The sequence below is a fragment of the Heterodontus francisci genome, chromosome 33 (assembly GCF_036365525.1).
Source record: "Heterodontus francisci isolate sHetFra1 chromosome 33, sHetFra1.hap1, whole genome shotgun sequence".
Classification (NCBI taxonomy): Eukaryota; Metazoa; Chordata; class Chondrichthyes; order Heterodontiformes; family Heterodontidae; genus Heterodontus; species Heterodontus francisci.
The window spans coordinates 37,271,896-37,295,513 of record NC_090403.1 but is presented as its reverse complement, the minus strand read 5'-3'; the positions used below and the strand labels follow the sequence as shown (position 1 = coordinate 37,295,513).

The following is a 23,618-nucleotide window of genomic DNA, read 5'->3' as shown; positions in this document are numbered from 1 at the left end:
ACACAATACATTTGGTTTGAAAGCTATGTACATGGAAGGTCTATTATGAAGATGTGAAGGCACACTAGGCCTGTATCAAACAGTATAACATTGATACAGATTTTGTATTGGAAAGCAGTTTGCTATTATGGTCTACATTTTCTTCCATTCATTAATTGGGTGAAAAAGTAAACACGAGTATAAAGGAGGGGACACCACTTTATACTGACACCTGCATCTGACTATTTCCATGGGTTCTTGATCAGAACACCCAAAGCAAGGGTATACATGGCTAAAAACGGCCATTCACGTAATTTTGCTAAGGTTTCCTTTGATCTACTGAAGTTAAGGTGCAAGATCGAAGGAATCCTATGGAAGTTCAGGGCCCTACTTTTTAAACAATATTTATTACCTTTATAGATAAGTACTGCAAACTATTTTATGTCAAAACATTAATAAAACACTATTACATTGAATATTTTTACACTTACAATAATATGTATTAAATTGAATAGAAATAACATCGCATATTGCCTTGAACAGGGTGCACGTGGTATGCCTGGCGAGCGAGGTCGTACTGGTCCCCCTGGTCCTGCTGTAAGTACAAATTTATATTTATAAATTAATTGCAATACCCATATGATTTGTCATCATAAACTATTTTAAATTTTCTTTGCTTACATATTTCTACACTGACTAGTTTGACAGCAATATAACAATGAGTTCTTCCTTTACTATTGTAGGGTGCTCGTGGTAATGATGGTGCCGCTGGTGGTGCTGGCCCACCTGTAAGTACCTTTTGTCAACTGCTTTCTTCCTCTACAAAGGTACTGATTGTTTTCCAGAAGGTTTTTCTTTTCCAGAATGTAACATAATCTAAATTCTTGTCTTTCAGGGTTCTGTTGGTCCTGCTGGTCCCCCTGGTTTCCCCGGTGCTCCTGGTGCTAAGGTATGGTATCTATGCCACAATTTGGTGTTTAAAATTATGGCTATCCCCTGACATAACTGATGTCATTCCTAATATTCCCTTAGCATGCATGAGTCTGAGTGGAGAGAAATTAAGAAAAGGCTCTATTTATAGTATGGACGCCAGGTTGAGGCAAATTCAGCTTAGACTTGGCACATAGCATTGCAAATCACTGATACCTTACAATATTGGTGCAAAAACTAATCCTGGTGGCTTTAGCATTTCATGCTAGTATGAGAACATAGCTATCATTGAATCATCCTACGAAGAGAATAACAGATGTAAATATCATGCTTCATCATTACACTGCTAGATTCATTGGGCTTGGATTTAAAGGATATATCTATTGCATTTTCTAGGGTGCTTTTACATGAGAAGAATGCTGTTGACTGCAGGGGTCTCTGTGTCTCTCAGTGGTGCAATAAAATCTAGGTGTCAGGAACCATTGACATTTGTATCTATGTAAATAGTTGTTGACTATTCTGCTGTTGGGATAAAGGAGCTAGTTTATTTATTGCAAATGCAGGCAGCTAGTCATGGGCATTTTCTCTCTGTAGAAAAACAGAGCTCAGTGCCACTATGGAGTGATCTGCAACTTGAGTTTCAAAGTGGGGGAGCAGTGTCCAGCGGACATTCTTCTGTAATAGAAAAATACCTACAGATTAATGTCTGTGTGTTTATATCAAAACCACCCTAGGTAGAGCCAAGCTGATCAAAGATAAAAGAAAAATTATTTTAATAAAGACAAGGAGGAAATGAACAAATGCACTACTGTTTGAAATGAGTCTCGTGTACATTGCAAACATGGAGTTAGTAGCCTTTACAATAAGAAAAACATCTTACCTTGGAATTGTGTGGCAAGTAGGAACATATAGGAACAGGAGTTGGCCATTTAGCCCCTCGAGCCTGTTCCGCCATTCATTGGAATCATGGCTGTTCTGTGACCTAACTCCATGCACTCCTTGTATAGATTTATATATGGTTCTAGGTTACCATATAGAAAACTGTAGAATAACTGTTCCATTTTTTTATTTTCGCTGAGTGTAGTTATGAATAATCAAACTTTTTGGTTTATATAAATATTTTTGCCCATTTTAATCTAATTTGTTCAACCATCAACATTATGAACACTAGAATTAGACAGCAATGAATGGCAAGATGCTACCTTGATGGTCACATGCTAAGACAGCCATATATCATGAGGGAAAGCTACCTACCTTTTCGGTTCATGTGGTTCAAACTGCATCGCCTTAAATAGACACCCAAACCTGTATCTGAAAAAGAGCTCTCTTCACCCATGCCCTATTGTAGCACCTGATCCTAGTTACATAATTTTGCATAGCTCAAATTATCAGACATTTTTAAGTTCTGTGAAGTGCCTTGGTATGATTTGCAACTTTGAAAGCCCAAATGCAATGCTAGTTGTTGTTTTGACATGGATTCCATTCAGTCAGATTCAAGGGTATTTGGTGCTATGATAGAATACCAGTTCTATTGAAAGCACCTGGATACTTCTGCATGAAGTGTCCTAAACATCCCTGTGCTGCTGTAGCATTCTAATACTGAATATCAAATAAGCAATTTGTTCAGTTAAAATTCCTTTATTGTTTAGGGTGAAGCTGGTCCTGCTGGTGGTCGTGGAGGTGATGGTCCTGCTGGTGCTCGTGGTGAACCTGGTAATCCCGGACCTGCTGGTCCTACTGGTGCTCCTGTAAGTATTTGATGAAAAAATCAAATTAACTGTACATATTCAACAATTCAAAAGACTATCCACCGTAACAATTTTGGTGTGTCTTTCTTGTGTATCTGCATTTAAGCTTTCTCAAACCTTGCTCCCATTTATGCATTTAATTTTATTCTACCATTAGGGCCTCCCTGGTAGTGATGGTCAAACTGGTGCCAAAGGCGCAACTGTGAGTAAATAATTCAGTTTGTCTCCTAAATCATTTTGGTGAGCTGAAGTTTTGCTAGTAAATTCTGATTGCACTGGCTGACGTTTTATCTGTTTGTGTTCTAGGGTGCTCCCGGTCTTTCTGGTGCACCTGGCTTCCCTGGCCCACGAGGACCAAGTGGCCCACAAGGTGCTGTCGGACCTACTGGCCCTAAGGGTAACACGGTAAGTGGCTACTGGATCCACAGAAATGTATCTGTTTTTCATCATAGTAAATATTGGGCTGTCCACTTTAGCAAGAGGGATATTAGATCAATCTCCCAAGTGCTCGTGGCTCTGGGGTATTCCTGGGTCAGCTATTTTTTCAAGATTTCAAGTCACATTCTGATACTTATCAAATCTTTGAATATGACAGGATTATATTACTCCAGTTTCAAAATTAGCTTTACAACTGTAATATAATTATACACCACCAAAATATACACATAAATATAAGTTAAAAAGACTAAGTTTGTACTTTACTGTTCTCTTTTCACTTATTCCATCCACTCTTCCATTTTCACTATTTTAATTTCTGTATTATTTCCCATGCCATTTTTTTTAGTTTTCATTTTATCCTTGGTGCTTCCTGAACAGGGATTCGACCTCTGTTCCTAAGTTGAGCTCATATCTTTGAGATGTGGCCAGTGATAGGCTGAAGAGTGGTTCTGTTGGCTGTTTTATTATTTAGTTGAGCTCCAGGACATCAGATCTTGAACTGGTCTCATCACTTAAACAACAGATCCAACATTTGATATATTTTTTTAAAACAAACACCCAATGAACATTCTCTTCAGCAACCCAGAGAATTGGTCAACGCCAAAACAAGATACTCATTGTTAGTGTCCTAAAGGTTAATATATAATCCATGGAGAAGAAAATTAAACAGCTATGTTGTCTTGAAGCATTAATTAAAAAGAATATTGAAAATATTCAATTTACCCATTATATTTATCAATTGGAGCACATGCAACAATGTATAATCACAAATATTTTAACTACAAAAATAATGCATAGCTGTTATTTTATCTGCTGGCTAATGGATCTGTATACATTATGAAATGTATATTCTAACAGCTAATGAGACCCTGAAGTTCTAGGGGGGTTTACTAGTCTCCCATTGCTACTCTAGCAAGAAGCCAGTGGAACCACCAGGGAAATTATTTAACTAGCTGAAAACAGCTATTTGTACAGTTCCCTTGAAGGTTCCACTGATCTCCCATTGGATGTAAAGCAGGTCACCAATAAAGCCTCTGTAGAATTTGAGGGCCAAAGTGTCAAAGAAACTAATCACTTTCTGGGAATGAAACCTGCTTCGCTATTGATTTCTGAGATCTAATGTAATTTCTTTGTACCTTAGGGTGAATCTGGTGCCCCTGGTGCCAAGGGTGAAAGTGGTGTAAAAGGTGAACCTGTAAGTATTCATCTTCAGCTTTGTGCAATTATTTACACTTAACAGCTTAAAAGGTTTTAATGTAATAGAAAATATGATCAAGTTGTACAATAATACAGAATGCAACAAGGGTGGATTGCCCCATTGAGTGGCCACTGATTGCAACTCTGATATTTTCTAGGGTGTTTCTGGTGTCCAAGGTCCACCTGGCCCAGCTGGTGAGGAAGGCAAGAGAGGTTCTCGTGGTGAGCCTGGTATTCAGGGTATTCCTGGTAGTTCTGGTGAACGTGTAAGTAGAGAAATTTATTTTCATTAATATTAATAAATTTGTTATCTGATGTGTCCCTAATCTCCAACACTATTACAATAATGCATAATCTTTCTCCTTTACCTTTCATTCCACTGCAGGGTTCCCCTGGCAGTCGTGGTTTCCCAGGTGCTGAGGGTCTTATTGGTCCCAAGGTATGTAAATTCTACTAAAGCTTTTCTGTTTTGCCCCTTGTTTCAGGAGATGTGTGGTCTCTAAATTACTTCAAACTCATCATTTCATGTTTGTTTCCTGTTACAGGGTGTTCCCGGTGAACGTGGTGCTGTTGGAGCTGTTGGTCCCAAAGGTGCTACTGGTGAACCTGGCCGACCTGGTGAGGCCGGTCTCCCTGGTGCAAGAGTGAGTATTTGATTAGGGTAAGGTACTGGACTAGTGCATAAGCAACACTAAATAAATCCTGTCCATCACTGCAGAGGACTTCTATATGGTATAAAACTAAAACATACTAACAAAATGTATATATTAGGCAGTGTTTACTGTAGGATTATACATTATAGCGAAAACTTAGATGCTATTATAAAATAATATACCTTGCTCTATACTGTTAATAAAATTAGCAAATGGTAGAAAATCTGGTTGTGCATACTTTTGAATGTAGCAACATATGACCGGACGTTTACACCACCCCGACAAGCGGGATGGTGGAGGGGGAGGCACCAGGAGACCTTCCCAACCTGCTCCAGCTGCCGCCGCCACTTTACGCAGGGTGGTGGCGGTGAAAAACGGCTCGCCTGCCCCTGGCCAATCAAGGCCCTTAAGTGGCCACGTGGATTTTACGCGTGGCAAGTGGGTGTCCTGGAGACGGAAAAAGCCGTCTAATGAAATTAGGTGGCTTCCGAACGTCCTGGGGTGGCCCTCATGTTCGAGCCCCCTGTGCCCGATGGAGGGTCGACCCCGCTACCCCAACCACCCCCAAGACCCAACATGCCCCCCTTCTCCCCATTGACCACCCTTGCCTCGCCGGGGCCCGATCGATTACCCCCGGCGAGGCAGCAAAACAACTTCCTTCCCGGCTCCCGGGCATCTTCTATTCATGCTGGGCTGCAGTCCCAGCAGTGGCCACCTTAAGCAGTGGCCACTGCTGGGACTATGTGCTGTCGGCCTGCTGATTGGCCGGCAGCTCTGTTAGGCGAGACTTTCTACCTCAAGCGGGTGGAAGTCCCACCTCACAGCAGTTGAAGCCCGGGGACCCGCAAAATACTAGTCGAATCCCCAGGCGAGGTGGATGTGGGTTTTCCACTGACTTTTCAGTTGGTGGCCAGTTCCCATCCGCCCAGGTTAAAATTCCGGCCTAAATTTTTATTGAAGTAACTTAATATATCTTGCGTGAACTATGGAAATGCTACAAGGGAAAAGGAGCAAAATTCAACTTATCTTTAAAAGTAACCCAAAAAAAATATTGGTCCCTGAGAATTCTCAGTGCAAACAGTCACAGAGCATTTGTCTCCTGTTTTTTGGAAACCAGCAAGTGATGCTGATTGAAGCTTGTTCCTATTTAATACATTGTTAGGTACTTTGGGTGTACTTTAAATGTAGTGGTGGTGTCCTTCAGGTCACATGTTAAAGTGGGTTCTACCTGTTCAGGTGCAGATTGCATGCCACTGTTTGAAGAACAGAAAATATTCTTCTTAGCTTAAAAACAGATACATTGTAAATTTTCCTCATTCTTATTTGTAGGACAGTACAGTGTACAATATAACTGAACAAAATTGCCTACCTAACCTTAATTCATTGTGTGAAAAGCTTTGGGATGTTTCATAAATATGTCTTAAGTACTATATTAATTCAATTTTGTATTTTAGGGTCTGACTGGTAGTCCTGGTAGTCCTGGTGCTGATGGCAAGCCTGGTCCTCCTGTAAGTATTTATTTCCCCAAGAAAAATGTTTTATGATACTTGTTGAAATCTGTTGAACAGATATATATTGAGCTGTCATTGTATAGCGTGAACAGAATTGAAACTTTAAAAAGAATGGCATTGTATTTTAAATTTGAAATAAATGTAGTAAATATTTCTACAAAAGAATTCTAGATATAGTGTGCAGCTTTTATGGTAAGCCTACAAATTGTCACCATCTGATATTCTGCATTAACCTAACAGGGTCCAGCTGGTCAAGATGGTCGTGCTGGTCCACCCGGCTCTGGTGGTCAAAGAGGTCAGCCTGGTGTGATGGGTTTCCCTGGTGCTAAGGGTGCTGCTGTAAGTATGAAAATCAGAATGAAAGTCTACACAACATGTACTTCAATCCTTTTAATGAGAGCCAATGTCCTTTAAAGTATCTGGTGGCATCAAATAGCCACGGTGTGTCAAGTTTGGAGAAAAGTAAATTTCTGCTGATAAATATACCGCTGCAAAAGATGCCACTATCAGTAATAGCCCCAATTTTAATTTGTAGTTGGGATTGGGCAGGCGGGAACTAAATCAAGTGGCACACCCCTTTGGCAGCTTGAGGCCTGGGAGATCTTAATGGTTTAGCCTCACTATTAAAGTGGAGGACAGGGGCATGTTAAATGAGTGCTCAGTGTTTGTATCTGTCTAACATCATAAACAGTATTTTCTAGACGCGTGGTTTTTGATAGTTTATTCCACATAATACATGTTGAAAGTAATTTATGAAACATTTGGTAGATGCAAGGAGAGTATAAGCTTATGAATTAAGAAGATCCAATTTCTCAAGAGCTTATCTTAAAAAGGCCAGAAGTTTACATAAATCTTAAGAGCCTATATTTAATCATATCCTATCTTCTATAGGGTGAGCCTGGCAAGACTGGTGAGAGAGGAGTTCCTGGTCCCGTTGGTGCAATGGTAAGTATATTGCATGGTATTAGCCCCAATTATGTATGTATCTAATATTTTAATGACTTTATCATTCATTGAATTATCACAAATTGTAAAAGTTGCTGTTTTTCATGGCATTATGGATTCAACATGATCATTAATAATTTTCAGGGTTCCATATTGAAACCTCAGTAACATTTGCAATGGATGATTATCACCAACAGGTGTAATCAAAGATTTAAACATTTTTCCCTGTAGGGTCCTGCTGGCAAAGATGGTGATGTTGGTGCTCCTGGTGCTGCTGGTCCTGCTGTAAGTTAAATACTAAAACATCTGATCAATTCGGAAAAAGATCTTTGCTTGAAAAATGAAGCAACCCCAACATTACATTGGGAGACTGATTGGTTAAGAAGAACACTTCAAAGAAAATATTGCCTCCATTCTATTTGCTTTTACATAAATTTGTGCCACAGCATAAGATGGCAAGCAAATTATATAATAACTGCCTATTTTTATATTGAAATGATGTATATTTCTATAGTAGATAACATTAGCAATTGAATGCATGATAGACTGGATATGCAGTTGTATTTATCCATAGTTAATAATAGATTGTATAAATAAACTAGTGTATATTGCAATCTAAATCAAGATTTTAATCTATAATTAACTTTTTCAAACAGGGTCCTAGTGGTGAGAGAGGTGAACAGGGACCCTCAGGTCCTCCTGGCTTCCAGGTATAAATACTTAAATAAACTTCAGAATTTAGAATGATGGAACATAATTTGCAACATTGTTTTGGATTAATATTCAATTATTAATATACAATATCCTAATTTCACTTTAGGGTCTCCCAGGTCCTCCTGGTGCTGCTGGTGAAGCTGGTAAACCTGGTGAACAGGTATGTATCATGACAGAAAGATGTATTGGAAAATTATTGCTAACATAATAGGATTTCAATGTTAGTCTTGGCCAAATAAGTCATCTTTGATCAATTATAAAGTTGACATAGCATTACTGACAACATATGATAATGATTATCCAAGATTTAATTTAGCATTATCTTATTTAGTCACCATTTAAATATAAACAGGATTGTAGTACCACTGATTGTTTAATGTGAATGTTATCACTCGTGTCCTAAATCTTTGTGGGGTCTATATCTGTACCCTTCTCCACTTAATGATTTTCCAATATGGCTTTGCTGGATAACAAGTAAAATTAGTGTAGCGGAGTGGAAAACAAGTCCATTTTTATGGAAACTATTAACAGAAGAAGTTTTGCTCAGTAGTTTAAATTAATTAAACAGATTTTTTTGAAGAAAGCATTTGTTAATTTGCTTTGCACAGAGAAAATCTTTCTCAGTCTATTGAGACTTTACATATGGTCTTGTAATGGAACAATATTTCACTGGTTGGTTGACAATAAAGGAGAAAATGTTTTAAGATGGTGTAATATAGGGAGAAGCTGTCCTATAAAACTTCTGTAGTTTTATGACTTATGTTATAAATTTTTGATTTTAATTACTATTTATTTTTGTACAATAGGGTTTGTCTGGTGAAGTTGGAGCTCCTGGTGGTCCTGGCCAAAGAGTAAGTTTCTTAAGAAAACAATTCTAATCACAAAGAAAAAATTACAGCAGAAGACTTTGCACTGGTGCTTTTTTCTAATGGTTCAATTCTATTTTCTTTAGGGAGAAAGAGGTTTCACAGGTGAACGTGGTGCTCCTGGTCTCATGGGACCTACTGGTGTTCGTGGCAGTCCTGGCTCTCCTGGTAATGATGGTCCTAAGGTAAATCCTCACACACAAGCGTACAAGAAGCAACCTTAAGCCAGAAATAAACTTATTTTAAATTCACGAAAGAAATTAAATAAAGGAGTAGGATCTTTTGTTTAATAACAACAACTTGCATTTATTATACTTGCCATTCTAGAAACAAGAGGCTGAAATAACTCTTTCAGCTACTTTACCATGTAAATGCTCACTTACTTTGCCTGTAAAAGTTTTTTTGGGGGCCAGAGGCTTATAACAGAAGGTCAAATGTAGAGGTGGAGTTAGACTTGCACCTTGTGTAAGTATGTATGGTGGGGGTGGGGGGGGGGTGGTGGGGGGGGGGGTGGGTAAGGTTCAAATGCAAGTCTCAGTGTGCAAGACTGTGGGGAATAAAACCGGGTTGGAAAAAAAACATCTGCGAAGTCAGAAATGAGCTTCAGGCTGATGGGTGAAGCATTCTTTGCTGGCATCAGATGATGGCTGGAGGGTTGGGGGTGCATTATTGGGTGGTGGATGGAGGGGGTAAGTTGGGAAGAGATGAGATACAGCCAGAACCGCGGGGGTGTTCAATTGGTATTTGAGCCTGCAGAGGGATACAGCAACATTGGAGCTGATTGCACCAGGGATACACAAGGAAAATGAAGGGGGTACCAAGGTGGTGTGTTGTGCCATTTACCTCAAAGATGCAAGTACAATATGATCATTTAAACCTCAGTAGCTTAAACTTAATATCCAGTCTGACACTTCTGTATGAGCTTCCAAAGAGACAAGAAAGTGTGTGTTGTGCACAGCACCTTTAATATTTTATAGATATAAATACATTTTAAAAGTACACTCTTTTCCAACATAAACTAAATATTGAGGCATTGGGTTCTTATTAAAATATAATTAGCTAATGAAGAGCCTCCAGCCTTGTGCATAGCATAAAATATGCATAACGCATCATATTAACAATATTTTTGCAGATACAAAAATACATTCATTGTAACTTTGAAAGTATTGAGTGATATTTAGACAGGCTTTTTGTCACATATACCCCACTAATATTACATTAACACTTTGTGACTTCTTTCAGGGTGATACTGGTGCAGTTGGTGCTCCTGGTGGTCAGGGTCCTCCTGGTCTGCAGGGAATGCCTGGTGATCGTGGTGTTAGTGGTTTGTCTGGTTCCAAGGGTGCAAGAGTGAGTATTCTCAGCACAATTGTCTTCTGAATTTTTGTAGCTTAAATGTTCACAAAACTGTAAGCGATTAAGGAAGTAATGGCAGAATATTTTAAAAAATCATAATACAATCAAGCAGAGTCAACATGGTTTTATGGGAGGGAAATTATGTTTGACAAATTTATTAGAGTTCTTTGAGGATATAACAAGCAGGTTGGATAAAGGGCAACCAATAGATGTAGTGTGTTTGGATTTTCAAAAGGCATTTGATAAGGTGCCACATAAAAGGTTACCACACAAGAAAAGGGCTCATGGTGTTGCGGGTAATATATTAGCATGGATAGAGGATTAATTTACTAACAGGAAACAGAGAGTTGGGATAAATGGGTCATTTTCTGTAAGTAGTGGGGTGCCATGGGGAGCAGTGCTGGGGCCTCAACTATTTACTATCTATATTAATGACTTTGATGAAGAGACAGAGTGTACTGCAGCCAGATTTGCTGACGATACAAAGATAGGTGGGAAAGCAAGTTGTGAAGAGGACACAGAGTCTGCAAAGGGATATAGATAGGTTAAGTGAGCAGGCAAATATTTGGTAGAAGGAGTACAATTTGGAAAAGTGTGAGGTGATCCATTCGGTAGGAAGAATAGAAAGGCTAAATATTTAAGTGAAGAGAGACTACAGAATGCTGCGGTACACCTGGGTGTCTTCGTACATGAATCATAAAAAGTTAGCATGCAGGTACAGCAATTAATTAGGAAAGAAAATGGAACTTTGACCTTTATTGCAAGGGGGATGGGGTATAAAAGTATGGAAGACTAGCTATAACTGTACAGGACATTAGTGAGACTACAGCTTAGAGTACTGTGTACAGTTTTGGTTTCCTTATTTGAGGAGGGATATACTTGCATTGGAGGCATTTCAGAGAAGGTTCACTAGGTTGATTCCTTGGATTTAAGGCATTGTCTTATGAGGAAAGTTTGAGCAGGTTGGGCCTATACTCATTGAAGTTTAGAAGAATAAGAAATTATCTTAATGAAACCTGTAAGATTCTGAGGGGGCTTGATGGGGTAGATGCTAAAAGGATGTTTTCCCTCGTGGGGGAATTTAGAACTAGGGGGCACAGTTTCAGAATAAGGCGTCGCTTAAGACGGAAATGGGGAGGAATTTCTTCTCTCAGAGGGTCATTAATCTTTGGAATTCTCTGCCCCAGGGAGCAGTGGAGGCTGGGTCATTGAATATATCCTAGGTTGAGTTCAACAGATTTTTGATCTACAAGGGAGTCAAGGGTTATGAGGTCAGGCAGGAAAGTGGAGTTGAGGCCACAATCAGATCAGCCATGTATGGTGGAGCAAGCATGAGGGGCCAAATGACCTACTCCTGCTCCTATTTTCTTATCTTCTTAAACCTTGTTGTTACCTGTTAATTGTACCTATGTGGCTAAAAATAACAACTTGCCTTGCTTTTCTTTCTCTCCAAAAGGGTGAAGCAGGACCAAAGGGAATTGATGGTGCTCCTGGCAAAGATGGAATGAGAGTATGTGATCATATTTTTTTTGGAAAAAATTCTGTTTATGGTCATTGATATAAGTTTGAAAGCTTTGGGTAAATTCCCAAACTTAATGGGAAGCTGTGATCAATGGGATTTCAGGCTGGAGAACCAGCGCAATAATATTATAATCCCTGGCTCCTTCCTGCACTCCCATTGAGCATACTTTCCCACTGCGAACATGCGTTCAATGAATTTATCCTATTATTCAATATATATGTCACATTTACATTCTGCTGTATTCTTCCAAATATCAGTATAACCAAAAGATACTGACAATTGTGATATTAATTTCAAAATGTGGTCATTTTTAGGGCATGACTGGTGCAATTGGCCCACCTGGTCATTCTGGAGCTCCTGGTGAGAAGGTACGATTTTTCAATGGTGCTTAGTATTTCATGGTTAAAATGCTTTTAAAGGAACTGGACATTCAATGTCATACACCATGTATCCTCAACATAGTACTATATGTGAAGTACAATATAGAATTAATGCATAAACTGACACTAGGGGCTGAATCTTGTGTTCCTGCTGCTGGAAGCAGCGGCAGGCGTAAAAAATGGCAGCTGGCACGCAAGCAAAGTGCACTGCCACGCCGCCACAATCTTGAACCCGGTGGCTCATTAAAATATGGAGGGTGGCCACCCCCCCCCCCCCCACCCCCCGCACCCCCAATCATGTGATGGGAGCAGCCTCAGCGATGCCGTGAACAGCGGCAACTGTTTCTGTGCAGGCGCTGGCACCATTTTTAAAGGGCTGCCAGCCCTGTGAAGAAACTGCAGAGTTGACCCCATTCCCCCCCTCCCAATTACACAAAGTGCAGAGTTGACCCCTTTCACCACCCCCACCCCCTACACAACAAATGCAGAGTTCACTCCTTACCCCCCTCCACCATACATAACAAATGCAGAGCTCCCCCCTTCCCCACCTTGGTGGCGCCAACTTTCCCTGGATGGGAAAGTGAAGGCGCATGAGTGCCGCACGTCATGCTGAAGATCCAGAACTGTAGGTGAGATCACTCCAGTTTTTATTTTAATTCATGCAAACGGGTAATTTAAATATGTAAAGTCGGATTCTGTCACAGAGCGATGGAGGGCCTGCCACGGAGCTTCCCCGCCGCCAGAAAAATAAGGCCCAGCATTCCTGGCGTCGGGTTCCATGGCGGACCACTGCCACTCCAATCTTCCGCCTTCCCTCCCCACCACAGAGCCTAACGTCGGGAGGAGAACAAGATCCCGGCCTAGTTGTCTACTGAGAGTTTTCGTTCCTTTGCCAAAATCATTGGCAACCTAGACACCACAATGGAATAACTTTTCACCACTATAACCAAATCACATTTTTAGTAGTTTATATTAATAAATGTCAAAATGCAAACTATTAATTCAATATTTTAATGTTACATTGTATGGTATCTTAATTATTTTTGTATCCATTGGTTGTAGGGTGAAGCTGGTCCTTCTGGTCCTGTTGGTCCTACTGGTGCCCGTGGTGCTCCTGTGAGTAAAATTTAGATGACTTAAATTTATCGTACATTTGTGGGTAAATTTTTAAAGACCCCCTAGACCTACGAGCAGTATAACATGCAACTGGTGGGAATTGCAAAATCATAGGCTGAGCATCCACAATTCTGTAATCACTGCCAACTGCCTACAAGGCTTTATCATAATTTAATTCTGTGTCTTTTCAGTGCTTACATTATTTAATTTTTTGAGGTCATTTTTAACTCGTCTTCTCAAAACTGAAGAAGCTTCATTGATGATATATATGTACCTGATCTTTTACTTTGCTGCTCAGGGTGAACGTGGTGAAGTTGGTTCTCCTGGCCCTGCAGGTTTTGCTGGTCCTCCTGTGAGTATTGTAAACTTTTTATATTTATTGTTAAATATGATTTGTACATGATGTTTATTAGCAAATGGAACATAGTACATGAATGGTCTTAATGTAGATTTTGAAAAATAATCATTCTATCTTTAAGCATATGTCAGGCTATATAAAAGTAATGTAGTTATTATAGCTTATTTCATATTGAGAGTAGCAACTGTTTTTGAAGATATATACTATTGCATTTGGCCCTTAAGAGGATGGTGACAATATATATTAGTTAGATTTTACACAGCATTTGTGTTATCTAGATGAAAATGTTTAGAAAGTAATCAATGCTTATAGTCTTTCCTTTCTTAATAGGGTGCAGATGGTCAACCTGGTGCTAAGGGTGAACAGGGAGATACTGGTGCAAAGGGTGATCCTGGTCCTCAAGGTGCTATTGGTGCAGTTGGAATCGCTGGCCCACCTGTAAGTAACTATAAGTAAAACACAAAGGTGCTTTCAGATGAAAGCAGTGTTCTTAACTTAAAAAGGGCAAACTGCGTTTTCCTCCAAATTTTAATCTAAGTCTCTATCTAATACAAGGCCACTTTTTTCTATTTCCACAGGGTCCTACTGGTCCCCCTGGTTCTAAAGGTGCTCGTGGTGCTGCAGGTCCACCTGTAAGTTCATATTTTGAACGACTTCAAACTAATTATTGAAATCCTCTTCATACCACTCTGTCAAGTCCATTGGCATAGGTACTTGTTTCATTTTGGATTCCAGGAGACTGACTAAGCCAGCTCCCTGCATTTACCCTACTAAATTGAGTTTCCTTTATCCTGGCCATGGCGACATACTGGCCTGGTTATGCGGCAGTAATGACAGCAAAATTGCAATCAATACTCCACTGAAACTGACTGCAGCATTTGGAGTCCCCAAATGCACAGATTAGTATGGAAATTCAGAAGTTGCTGACAGTAATTCTGCGCTTCTCCAGAGGATGCACAGTTGAGGCCCCCTAGACTGCAATCAATGGGAAATCTTATGAATTGATGAGAACTTCCACTCTTACATTGTGAGTTTCATTGTAAAAACCCTTGAAAAATCACATCTTGTTGAATGAGGGGTGCTGAGTTTTTAATGGCATACTGACTTCATAATTACTGCTATGCACCCTCACTGGCTCTGAGAAGCTAATTTCATATTAAATGTCAAATTTCTCCATAATAGTAAAAAAAATCCTCATAATTTTAAAAAAAATTTCGCTATATGAAAATTTAAATTAGAAGTGAAGAACATGAAGTGCTTTTAACTTCCTGGTTTACTGTGTGTAAATACTTAAATGTAGTTTGCTGCTTGCTGACATCACTGTTGCTGCATGCCAAAACATCCCCTCGATTTGGCACCAGATTTACAAGATGTCTGAAAAGGTGAAACCCTCCTACGAAGATCGCTAGATCTTTGTGGGCAGCTTTCTTCGAGGTCAGCAGCAAGTGCTGTTACTTTGCCACTGACTGCAGAATTAGGGCCATGGACTCAGATCTTTCATGGGTCTATGATTCTACCAATGGGACAAGTGAGGTATATTTAGAAGTGTAAACTCAGATCCAAAACATGGTGAAATGTGAATTGTAAAAGTACTAGTGTAAAAGCAGTTTTGAAGGTGAAACATTTGAATTTAAATACACCAGTATTATTTGCATACAATAAATGTCTATTAGAATACTACACTTTATCAAATAATTCTGAAAACATTCATAAAAACCTGTTTAGTTTGCTATAGTTTATTTTAAATACATTTTCCCAAATAAGCATAAATGCTACAAATTGTGAATAAAAGTGTATTTACCATGAATTGAAATTTCACATTACATGCACATGTATATATAATATATATAATGGAAAGAATTAATTGTAGTAATTATTTGCTATTTTGTTTTAGGGTGCTACTGGTTTCCCTGGTTCTGCTGGCAGAGTTGGTCCACCTGGCCCGAGCGTAAGCACATTTTTCAAATATTTTTAAATGACTTCTTAAGACGCTTATTTGTTATATTCAAAATTATGATAAAGTAGGATATTTATCCAGTGAAATGTAATTGTGATATTTAACCTATTAATATAATCTTAGGGAGGAGATGGTGGTGTAGTGGTAATGCCATTGGGCTAGTAATCCAGAGGCCCAGGCTAATGCCCTGGGGACATGGGTTTGAATCCCACCATGGCAGCTGGTAGAATTTAAATTCTATTGATAAATCCAATTAATTAATTTTTAAACATCTGGAATTGAAAGCTAGTCTCAGTAATGGTGACGACGAAACTACCATCAATTGTTGTAAAAATCCATCTGGTTCACTAATATCCTTTAGAGAAGGAAATCTGCCATCTTTACCTGGTCTGGCTTACATGTGACTCCAGATCCACAGCAATGTGGTTGACTCTTAACTGCCCTCTGAAATGGCCTAACAAACCATTGAGTTGTACAAAACCGCCACACAAAAGTTGAAAAGCGATAGACTGCAGCAGTTCAAGAAGGTGGCTCACCACCACCAACTCAAGAGCAATTAGGGATGGGCAACAAATGCTGGCCTTGCCAGTGATGCCCACATCCCATGAAAATGAATAAAAAAATTAATCTCATTACTAAATATTAGCAATATTAGTTGGCAATGCAAGGACATTTTCCAAACATTTTATTTCCTATCAGTATAGTTATTTAGACATATGCACTTTAACTGTTGTGTTCATTTATAGGGAAATACTGGTCCTCCTGGTCCTCCTGGCCCTGGTGGAAAAGAAGGCGCCAAAGGTATACGTGGTGAAACTGGTCCTGCTGGTCGTCCTGGTGAACCTGGTGTTGCTGGTCCTCCTGGCCCCTCTGGCGAAAAGGGTTCTCCCGGATCTGATGGTCCTGCTGTAAGTTTGTTTGGCTTAAACCAGCCAGACTTGAAATGAATACTTTCTGAGCACTAAATTTCAATTTCCTCTGTTAAATGGTTTCTTGAAAATTTCTCCCCATAACTATCATTTGAAAATCAGCATAGTAATGTAAAACTGCAAAGTAGAAAGAGATTCTGGGGGTGAAATTCAAGTTCTCCGGTGGTGCAAAATGGACTGTAGCGGGTTGGCCACTCAATATGCAGCCCAGTCGGTCTTTCTTTTCCATTGAAGTTAATGATAAGGAAAATCAGATGGTGTTCGTGATGGGCGACCAATCAATCCACTACCATCTGCTTTGTCCCTCTTCCGAAATTGAATTTCCCACCCCATATATTATTAAAAGCCAAAGCTTTTTAATCCCTTAACAAACACTGTAACTTGTTTTACCCCATTTTTCCCAATATGTAAGAATAAAATTTGCAAATATAGTGCAACTAACCTTTATCATATTTACTGGGTAATGAAGAAGTGCTTTTACTTTTCAGATGTTTAGATGATTAGCCAGTAGTTACTGACATTAAATATAAATACTTTTGGAAACAATCTGTTAAAAAGAATGAGATCAGTATGTTCCAGTTCTTATATACCTTCTCCAATGAAATTTGTTTCCTCTCATAGGGTGCACCTGGTCTCCCTGGACCTCAAGGTATTACTGGTCAACGTGGTATTGTTGGTTTGAATGGAATGAGAGGCGAACGTGGTAGCATGGGTCTCCCAGGCAAAACCGTAAGTTCCAGAGCAATAACTTTTTTTCTGTAATGTTGCTCATACAGTATATAGTCAATGCAATATGTTACATCTCATTTAAGTTCCTGAACTATCTAAGAACTCTTCTTTATGATAAAATCAACAGAAGATCCATAATTGTTTTCTGTAAGAACATTTAGGCTGTCTTTATCAATGCTTACTCGTGATTATACTTGTGAGTCAAGATTTTCTTCTGACAATAAGGAATACATTTAATATTTATTTTCTTCTTTGCAATGTGATAAGTCATGTCTTAGTTATGACATTATGTTCACTAAGTAAAACTGTTTTCTTTAACCTTTTCAGGGTGATTCTGGAAAACAAGGTCCAGTTGGAGCACCTGGTGATCGTGGTCCCCCTGGCCCAATGGGTCCTCCTGGTCTAGCTGGCCCATCTGGTGAAGCTGGTCGTGAAGTAAGGATGTTACTAGTTAAATTATTTGAAATATTGATTTAAAATTGTGTTACTAATGCTGTCCTCAAACACTGGTATATGAACACATTAGCACTTTTCCAAGAAATTCCTTTCTCTCCTCTCCTTTGTTAAAATAACAGAACAAAGAATTTCATTCAAAATGCATATACATAAGATAAGATTATACCCCACATTTTTCTGTATATAGAATTGAGCACCTAATGCTCCTGAACAAAATTACATAGGATATACAACATAGAAACAGGCCATTCAGCTCAATCAGTCCATGTTGGCATTTATGCCTCACTCAAGCCTCCTCCCATCTTCCCTTATCTAAATCCATCATTGTAACCTTCTATTCCCTTCTTCCTCATACGCTAGTCTAGCTCCTCTTTAAAGCATCTATACTATTTGCTTCAACCACTCCCTGGGGTAGCGAGTTCCACATTCTCACCACTCTATCTAAAGAAGTTTCTTCTGAACTCCCTATAGGATTTCTTGTTGCAGCTCCTTTTAAAAGTAAAAATAACTTTTTTGAGGGTTCATTTAACTTCTGCCTAGAATTTCCATGGGAGAGCCGGGGGTCTTCCAAACTCCTGTTGTAACTTTGTCAGAAATTGCAGAATAAATGGCTGCAAATTCCTGTGATAACTCTGCAAGTTTAGTATTGGGGTAAAGTGGCTCCAATTTCACAATGGCACTAAACAAGTGTAGTGCCAATGCCAATTGGCTATTAAGACTCAAGCTCATTCTGAATCACATTGGAGTAAGATCTTTTCCTCTAGGGAATCTCGTCCCACTTTAACTCTGGTATCAGATTGGGTCCTGGCTCTTGATTTAAGCTGCATTCACATTATAACTGCTACATCTGTGTGAAGCAAAATCTCTTTGCACCAACACTGCAGTTGTAGACTAAATGCATCCTGAAAGTGTTGGTGAAAGGAGTAAGATTGATATGTTTTAATGTCAAACTTTCAGATTATTCATATATTTATATTTATAACGTCTTTCAGGGTGCTCCTGGAGCTGAAGGTGCTCCTGGCCGTGATGGTGCTCCTGGTCCTAAGGTTAGTAGCTTTCTACATTTCAAGCTCCCAAATATTATTAGTAAATCCAATGAATTGTTTTTAAATAATGGTATTAGAACAAGTATTTTATTCATTTTTAGGGTGATCGTGGTGAGTCTGGTATAGCTGGTGCTCCCGGTGCTCCTGGTGCCCCTGGTGCTCCTGGCCCAGTTGGTCCTGCTGGCAAGAATGGCGATCGTGGTGAACCAGTAATTATGCTTTTTTTGTTTCAATATTTTTACTTAAACATTTCCACTGTAGACAAATGCTTTCAATATAAAAAAAAACTGCAGATCCTTGCAACATTAGACATTTATTCAGATTAAAATATGACGCAGTTAAATATCAGTAATGTCACGCAAAATGAATGACTGCTAATTCCACATAGTTATTTGTTCAATTTCCAATATTAATTTTGAATTTAATGCTGTTAAGCCATTAAACATGTACCATTTATAACATGAAATGTAACTGAAGTTATAATTCAAATTCATCTTCAAAATGTACTGATCTTGATGTAATGTATTAATTTGAAAATTATGTTTACATTTTATTTTTTTTCTGTTCTTCAGGGTTCTGCTGGCCCAGCTGGTCCTGCTGGCCCAATGGGTCCTCGTGGCCCTGTAGTAAGTAACCTTTGCTTTTTAGAATGATCTTTGCTTAGTAGACTCAAACTCTGTTTCAGAGTTGATGATGGAAATTCTCAGCAAACATTTTCACAGGTGTATTTACATGAATTAGATATTGTATAGTTTAGATGTAAGCATAGTTAAGCTAATAATTTCTTCTTGGGTTTTTTATTAACCAATCAATGGAATCATGAAAATAAAGTAGCTAAACCAAAATGCATAAGTGTCATCATAAGAAATGTCTTTAGTTTAATTTGTGAAAAAAGCATAGGAATTATTAGCCCAAGTAAAGCAGGGATTTTGTAGCATTCCAAAATTGTAAATAGTGAAATGCAAACTATCAGTAACTAAAATGAGCTTCTTTTCACTTAGGGTACAGTTGGTCCCCGTGGTGATAGAGGTGAAGCTGGTGAGGCTGGCCAAAGGGGCATCAAAGGCCACAGAGGTTTCACTGGTGGTCAAGGTCAGCCTGGTCCTCCTGTAAGTTATCCACTTTCATGACAGAACTTTTTTTATTTCCTATTTGTCAAATTATTATTGCCCTGTGATAGCATTTCAATATTTAAATATTTTCTGTAACCGAACAGGGTCCCCCTGGTGAACAAGGTCCTTCTGGTCCTGCTGGTGCTGGTGGCCCACGTGTAAGTATATTCTTCATTGAATAAAAGAGATGTCACTTTTCAATTACATTAATCTTTTCATACATATTACTGTATTTAAATATAGTTATTTTTAATAGAATGAAGAATTTAAAACTAAAACGGTAAAGTCTGGAATGTGTAACATGATCTCTAATCACTTGTACCAACTGATTAGATTTTTTTCTTTAATGTTAGGGAGAATATGAATATCATGATGAAACTGCCACTGGTTCCATTTGCTAATATGTTTTCTTTCCTTCTAGGGTCCTGCTGGCCCAGCTGGTACTCCCGGTAAAGATGGTCTCAGTGGACTGCCTGGTCCTATTGGTCCTCCTGGCCCTCGTGGTCGTAATGGTGACTCTGGTCCTGTTGTAAGTAATATCTCTACCAATGTTAGCATTTGTATTTGCAAATTGGACATGAACATCATCTTCAAGACACCTTTACTTAACTACAATTTTAATCACTGTACAGGGCCCACCTGGACCTCCTGGTGTTCCTGGCCCACCTGGCCCATCTCACGGTGGATTTGACTTCCAATTTGCATCACCACAAACTGACAAAGGCCCAGATCCACTCCGCTACTTCAGAGCAGATGATGCCGGTGCTATTGGAGATCGTGACATTCAAATTGACACCACACTGAAATCCTTGACCCAGCAGATTGAGAGCATCCGCAGCCCCGAGGGTACCAGAAAGAACCCAGCCCGTACTTGCCGTGACCTGAAGATGTGCCACCCAGAATGGAAGAGCGGTGAGCTTAAACGCATAAACCAAGAAATATCCACATTGCAGAAAAACAATACTGAAATTAACCACAGAATAAATTTGAATGCAGGGACTATCATATTCACAAGCAAAATGCAAAGCTGTCATAGAAAATATTTTTTATAGAGAAGAGAATTGGTATTTTGATTAAAGCAAAATGTAATTGTAAAAAAGGTTAAAGTTAGCTTAATACATAGATCCTGAGTTAACTTTTAGGTCAATCAAATCTCACCTTTATCAGGTTGTTTTGAAGCACCACAACATGACTGAAACTACTCTTGTTAAATGGTGAGGGAACACTAAACACATATACCATTTATCACACAGGTGATTACTGGATCGATCCTAACCAAGGCTGCACTCTGGATGCCATCCGTGTATACTGTAACATGGAAACTGGTGAGACCTGTGTCTACTCAAGCCCACAGTCCATCCCACAGAAGAACTGGTACACAACCAAGAATCCAAAGGAGAAGAAACATGTCTGGTTTGGCGAGAACATGGATGGCGGCTTCCAGGTATGAACAGTTGTTTTTTAAAAAAAATGCAAATGATTATCCACTGAAACTTCATTTCAAATCTTGAAAACGCTTATCAATGAGTTTAAAGTATCTTCTTACTTTGAAGTATGCTTTAAAATCGTATGTACATATTTTCTTAAATTAATAACTGTAAGTTTCATTTTAAGGAATAACACAACTTTATTTTTCATTTTTTAGTTTGGCTATGGTGGTGATGATGGTGTCCTTGCTGGCGACGTTGCAATCCAGGTTACCTTCCTGCGCTTGATGTCCTCTGAAGCAACCCAGAACATTACATACCACTGTAAGAACAGCATTGCCTATATGGACGAAGACGCTGGTAACCTGAAGAAGGCTGTATTGCTCCAAGGTTCCAATGAAATTGAGATCAGAGCAGAAGGCAACAGTCGATTCACATACAGCGTTGCTGAGGATGGTTGCACGGTGAGTTTGAAATGCTAAAGACTCTTTTTATGTCGACATCCAGAGAGTGGGAGTACAGAATCACAAAGAATATTCTGAAATTGTTTATTAACAATGTAGCCTGTAGCATTAGTGCGTTCTAATTCAACTTATAGGGCAACTTTCATCTCCATATTTTAATATTTTAAATGAAATTATGTGTATTCTTTAAACTACTACTTAAGTCATAGCCATAAAAGGCAATTAATGTTTTGTGAGGTGCTACCTACAAATTGAGTCATGATATTGCACAGGATAGATTTTCATTTGAACCATCTGGGTGTTAATCTAGTGGGATGGAAGGCATGCACATTTTTGAAATAAATGAAATGCAAATCAAGCAGATTCTATATAGGTTGTCCAGGTGAAAATACATTGAACATGATAAACTAGGAGACAGATGCTTCATGCAATTCCATGAATTATTAATGACTGTTAATGCTCTTTTAACCCAACAGAGACATACTGGTGAATGGGGCAGAACAGTCATTGAATACAAAACAACGAAAACATCAAGACTGCCTATTATTGACATTGCACCTATGGACGTTGGTGGCGCTGATCAAGAATTTGGTGTTGACATTGGCCCAGTCTGCTTCTTGTAAAACGGACTTGAAATTTACTTGCAGTCATCTCTAAACTTTCTATGCATTGAATTCTAAATCATTCGACAGCCCTGGTCCACTTGCTTAAACTTCGGGCCCGAAGACGGGTGGAACAACTACAAGGACACTTTTTTATGTTCTCTGTTTCTATGGCAACAGGAAAAAAGTACTTGTCAGGTGTAAACCTCCCCCTGGAGTTAAGAGATCACTGCAGGTGACATTTTGCCATATACCACTGCAGAGAAAAACTGAAAGATTGTATGTACCATTTTCAGGTGGCAAAATAAATTTGAAAAAATGTCAAAAGCTTGTTATTGTCCTTCTACATGTGGTGAGAAAGCATCAAAATCTGTTCTTTCCTATTTTGTAGTGCAGAAGATTAAAATCCTCACATCTTGCAGTACAAAACTTATAGGGCTACCTCACACAAAATGTTACCTAATGTATTATCCAGCCACAGTGAATCAAAAACAAGTGCCGGGACAGGTTACACAGCTTTAAGAAAAAATAAATAAAAAGAAAGGTGCTATTTATGCTTAGGTTCTTGAAGCAGTGCAGCACAGAAAGCTTGAAGAACCTTTGACTGGTGCTAAGAAACATTCCTCCCTGTCTAGGAATACAGTGAATTTCTCTTCCAAATGAGGTGCTATTTAGAAGTGTCTGTCTATACACTAGGAGAAAACTTTTATGTGCAAATGAAACATCGTAAACTACCTGTCTTTTTCAAAGTTAAGCATGTGGATCCCTTTCTCCCTTGCCATTCCTGTTTCATCATCTCAATGCCCTTTTTGTGCTTTTTTTTTTGGCAATACACCTTTTTTTCTACTTTAGAGGGGAAAAAAGAGGCAGACATTTCTGGGGCAAGTACATGGATATGTACCTATTTTGTATATGTATAATAATTTGAGATGTTTTTAATTATTTTGAATGCTGAAATAAAGCATGTTAAATGATCCAAGAAATATTCGTGAATATGTATTCTTCACTCATTAGTTGATTCACATAACTCCTAGTACCGTTTTTAAATGGATCACTCATTTCATCCAGAAGAACCTTTTTTACATCACAGAAATTAAATAACTGATAATACTGAAAATAATACCTTAAAGAACATTAAGAACAGGAAATTTTGAAAAGCTATACTTCAGGAATGGCATCAATT

At 38.8% G+C, this 23,618-nt stretch overlaps 1 protein-coding gene across 1 annotated transcript in view; it reads left to right on the top strand.

The window, feature by feature from the left end:
* The window catches only part of LOC137348107 (collagen alpha-1(I) chain-like), a 29,080-nt gene extending 6,318 nt beyond the window's left edge, over positions 1-22,762 (top strand). Inside the window, exons 15-53 of the mRNA XM_068013309.1 lie at positions 523-576; positions 723-767; positions 875-928; positions 2,559-2,657; positions 2,815-2,859; positions 2,964-3,062; positions 4,237-4,290; positions 4,451-4,558; positions 4,678-4,731; positions 4,838-4,936; positions 6,400-6,453; positions 6,697-6,795; positions 7,348-7,401; positions 7,633-7,686; positions 8,058-8,111; positions 8,222-8,275; positions 8,922-8,966; positions 9,068-9,166; positions 10,224-10,331; positions 11,794-11,847; positions 12,174-12,227; positions 13,302-13,355; positions 13,654-13,707; positions 14,044-14,151; positions 14,292-14,345; positions 15,608-15,661; positions 16,417-16,578; positions 17,221-17,328; positions 17,656-17,763; positions 18,777-18,830; positions 18,932-19,039; positions 19,403-19,456; positions 19,832-19,939; positions 20,047-20,100; positions 20,364-20,471; positions 20,575-20,854; positions 21,196-21,386; positions 21,588-21,833; positions 22,310-22,762. Of these exons, the coding sequence (XP_067869410.1) occupies positions 523-576; positions 723-767; positions 875-928; positions 2,559-2,657; positions 2,815-2,859; positions 2,964-3,062; positions 4,237-4,290; positions 4,451-4,558; positions 4,678-4,731; positions 4,838-4,936; positions 6,400-6,453; positions 6,697-6,795; positions 7,348-7,401; positions 7,633-7,686; positions 8,058-8,111; positions 8,222-8,275; positions 8,922-8,966; positions 9,068-9,166; positions 10,224-10,331; positions 11,794-11,847; positions 12,174-12,227; positions 13,302-13,355; positions 13,654-13,707; positions 14,044-14,151; positions 14,292-14,345; positions 15,608-15,661; positions 16,417-16,578; positions 17,221-17,328; positions 17,656-17,763; positions 18,777-18,830; positions 18,932-19,039; positions 19,403-19,456; positions 19,832-19,939; positions 20,047-20,100; positions 20,364-20,471; positions 20,575-20,854; positions 21,196-21,386; positions 21,588-21,833; positions 22,310-22,456 (3,492 nt within the window). The 3' untranslated portion in view covers positions 22,457-22,762. The remainder of the gene's footprint in view (positions 1-522; positions 577-722; positions 768-874; positions 929-2,558; positions 2,658-2,814; positions 2,860-2,963; positions 3,063-4,236; positions 4,291-4,450; positions 4,559-4,677; positions 4,732-4,837; positions 4,937-6,399; positions 6,454-6,696; positions 6,796-7,347; positions 7,402-7,632; positions 7,687-8,057; positions 8,112-8,221; positions 8,276-8,921; positions 8,967-9,067; positions 9,167-10,223; positions 10,332-11,793; positions 11,848-12,173; positions 12,228-13,301; positions 13,356-13,653; positions 13,708-14,043; positions 14,152-14,291; positions 14,346-15,607; positions 15,662-16,416; positions 16,579-17,220; positions 17,329-17,655; positions 17,764-18,776; positions 18,831-18,931; positions 19,040-19,402; positions 19,457-19,831; positions 19,940-20,046; positions 20,101-20,363; positions 20,472-20,574; positions 20,855-21,195; positions 21,387-21,587; positions 21,834-22,309) is intronic.
* Positions 22,763-23,618: the final 856 nt, after the last annotated feature.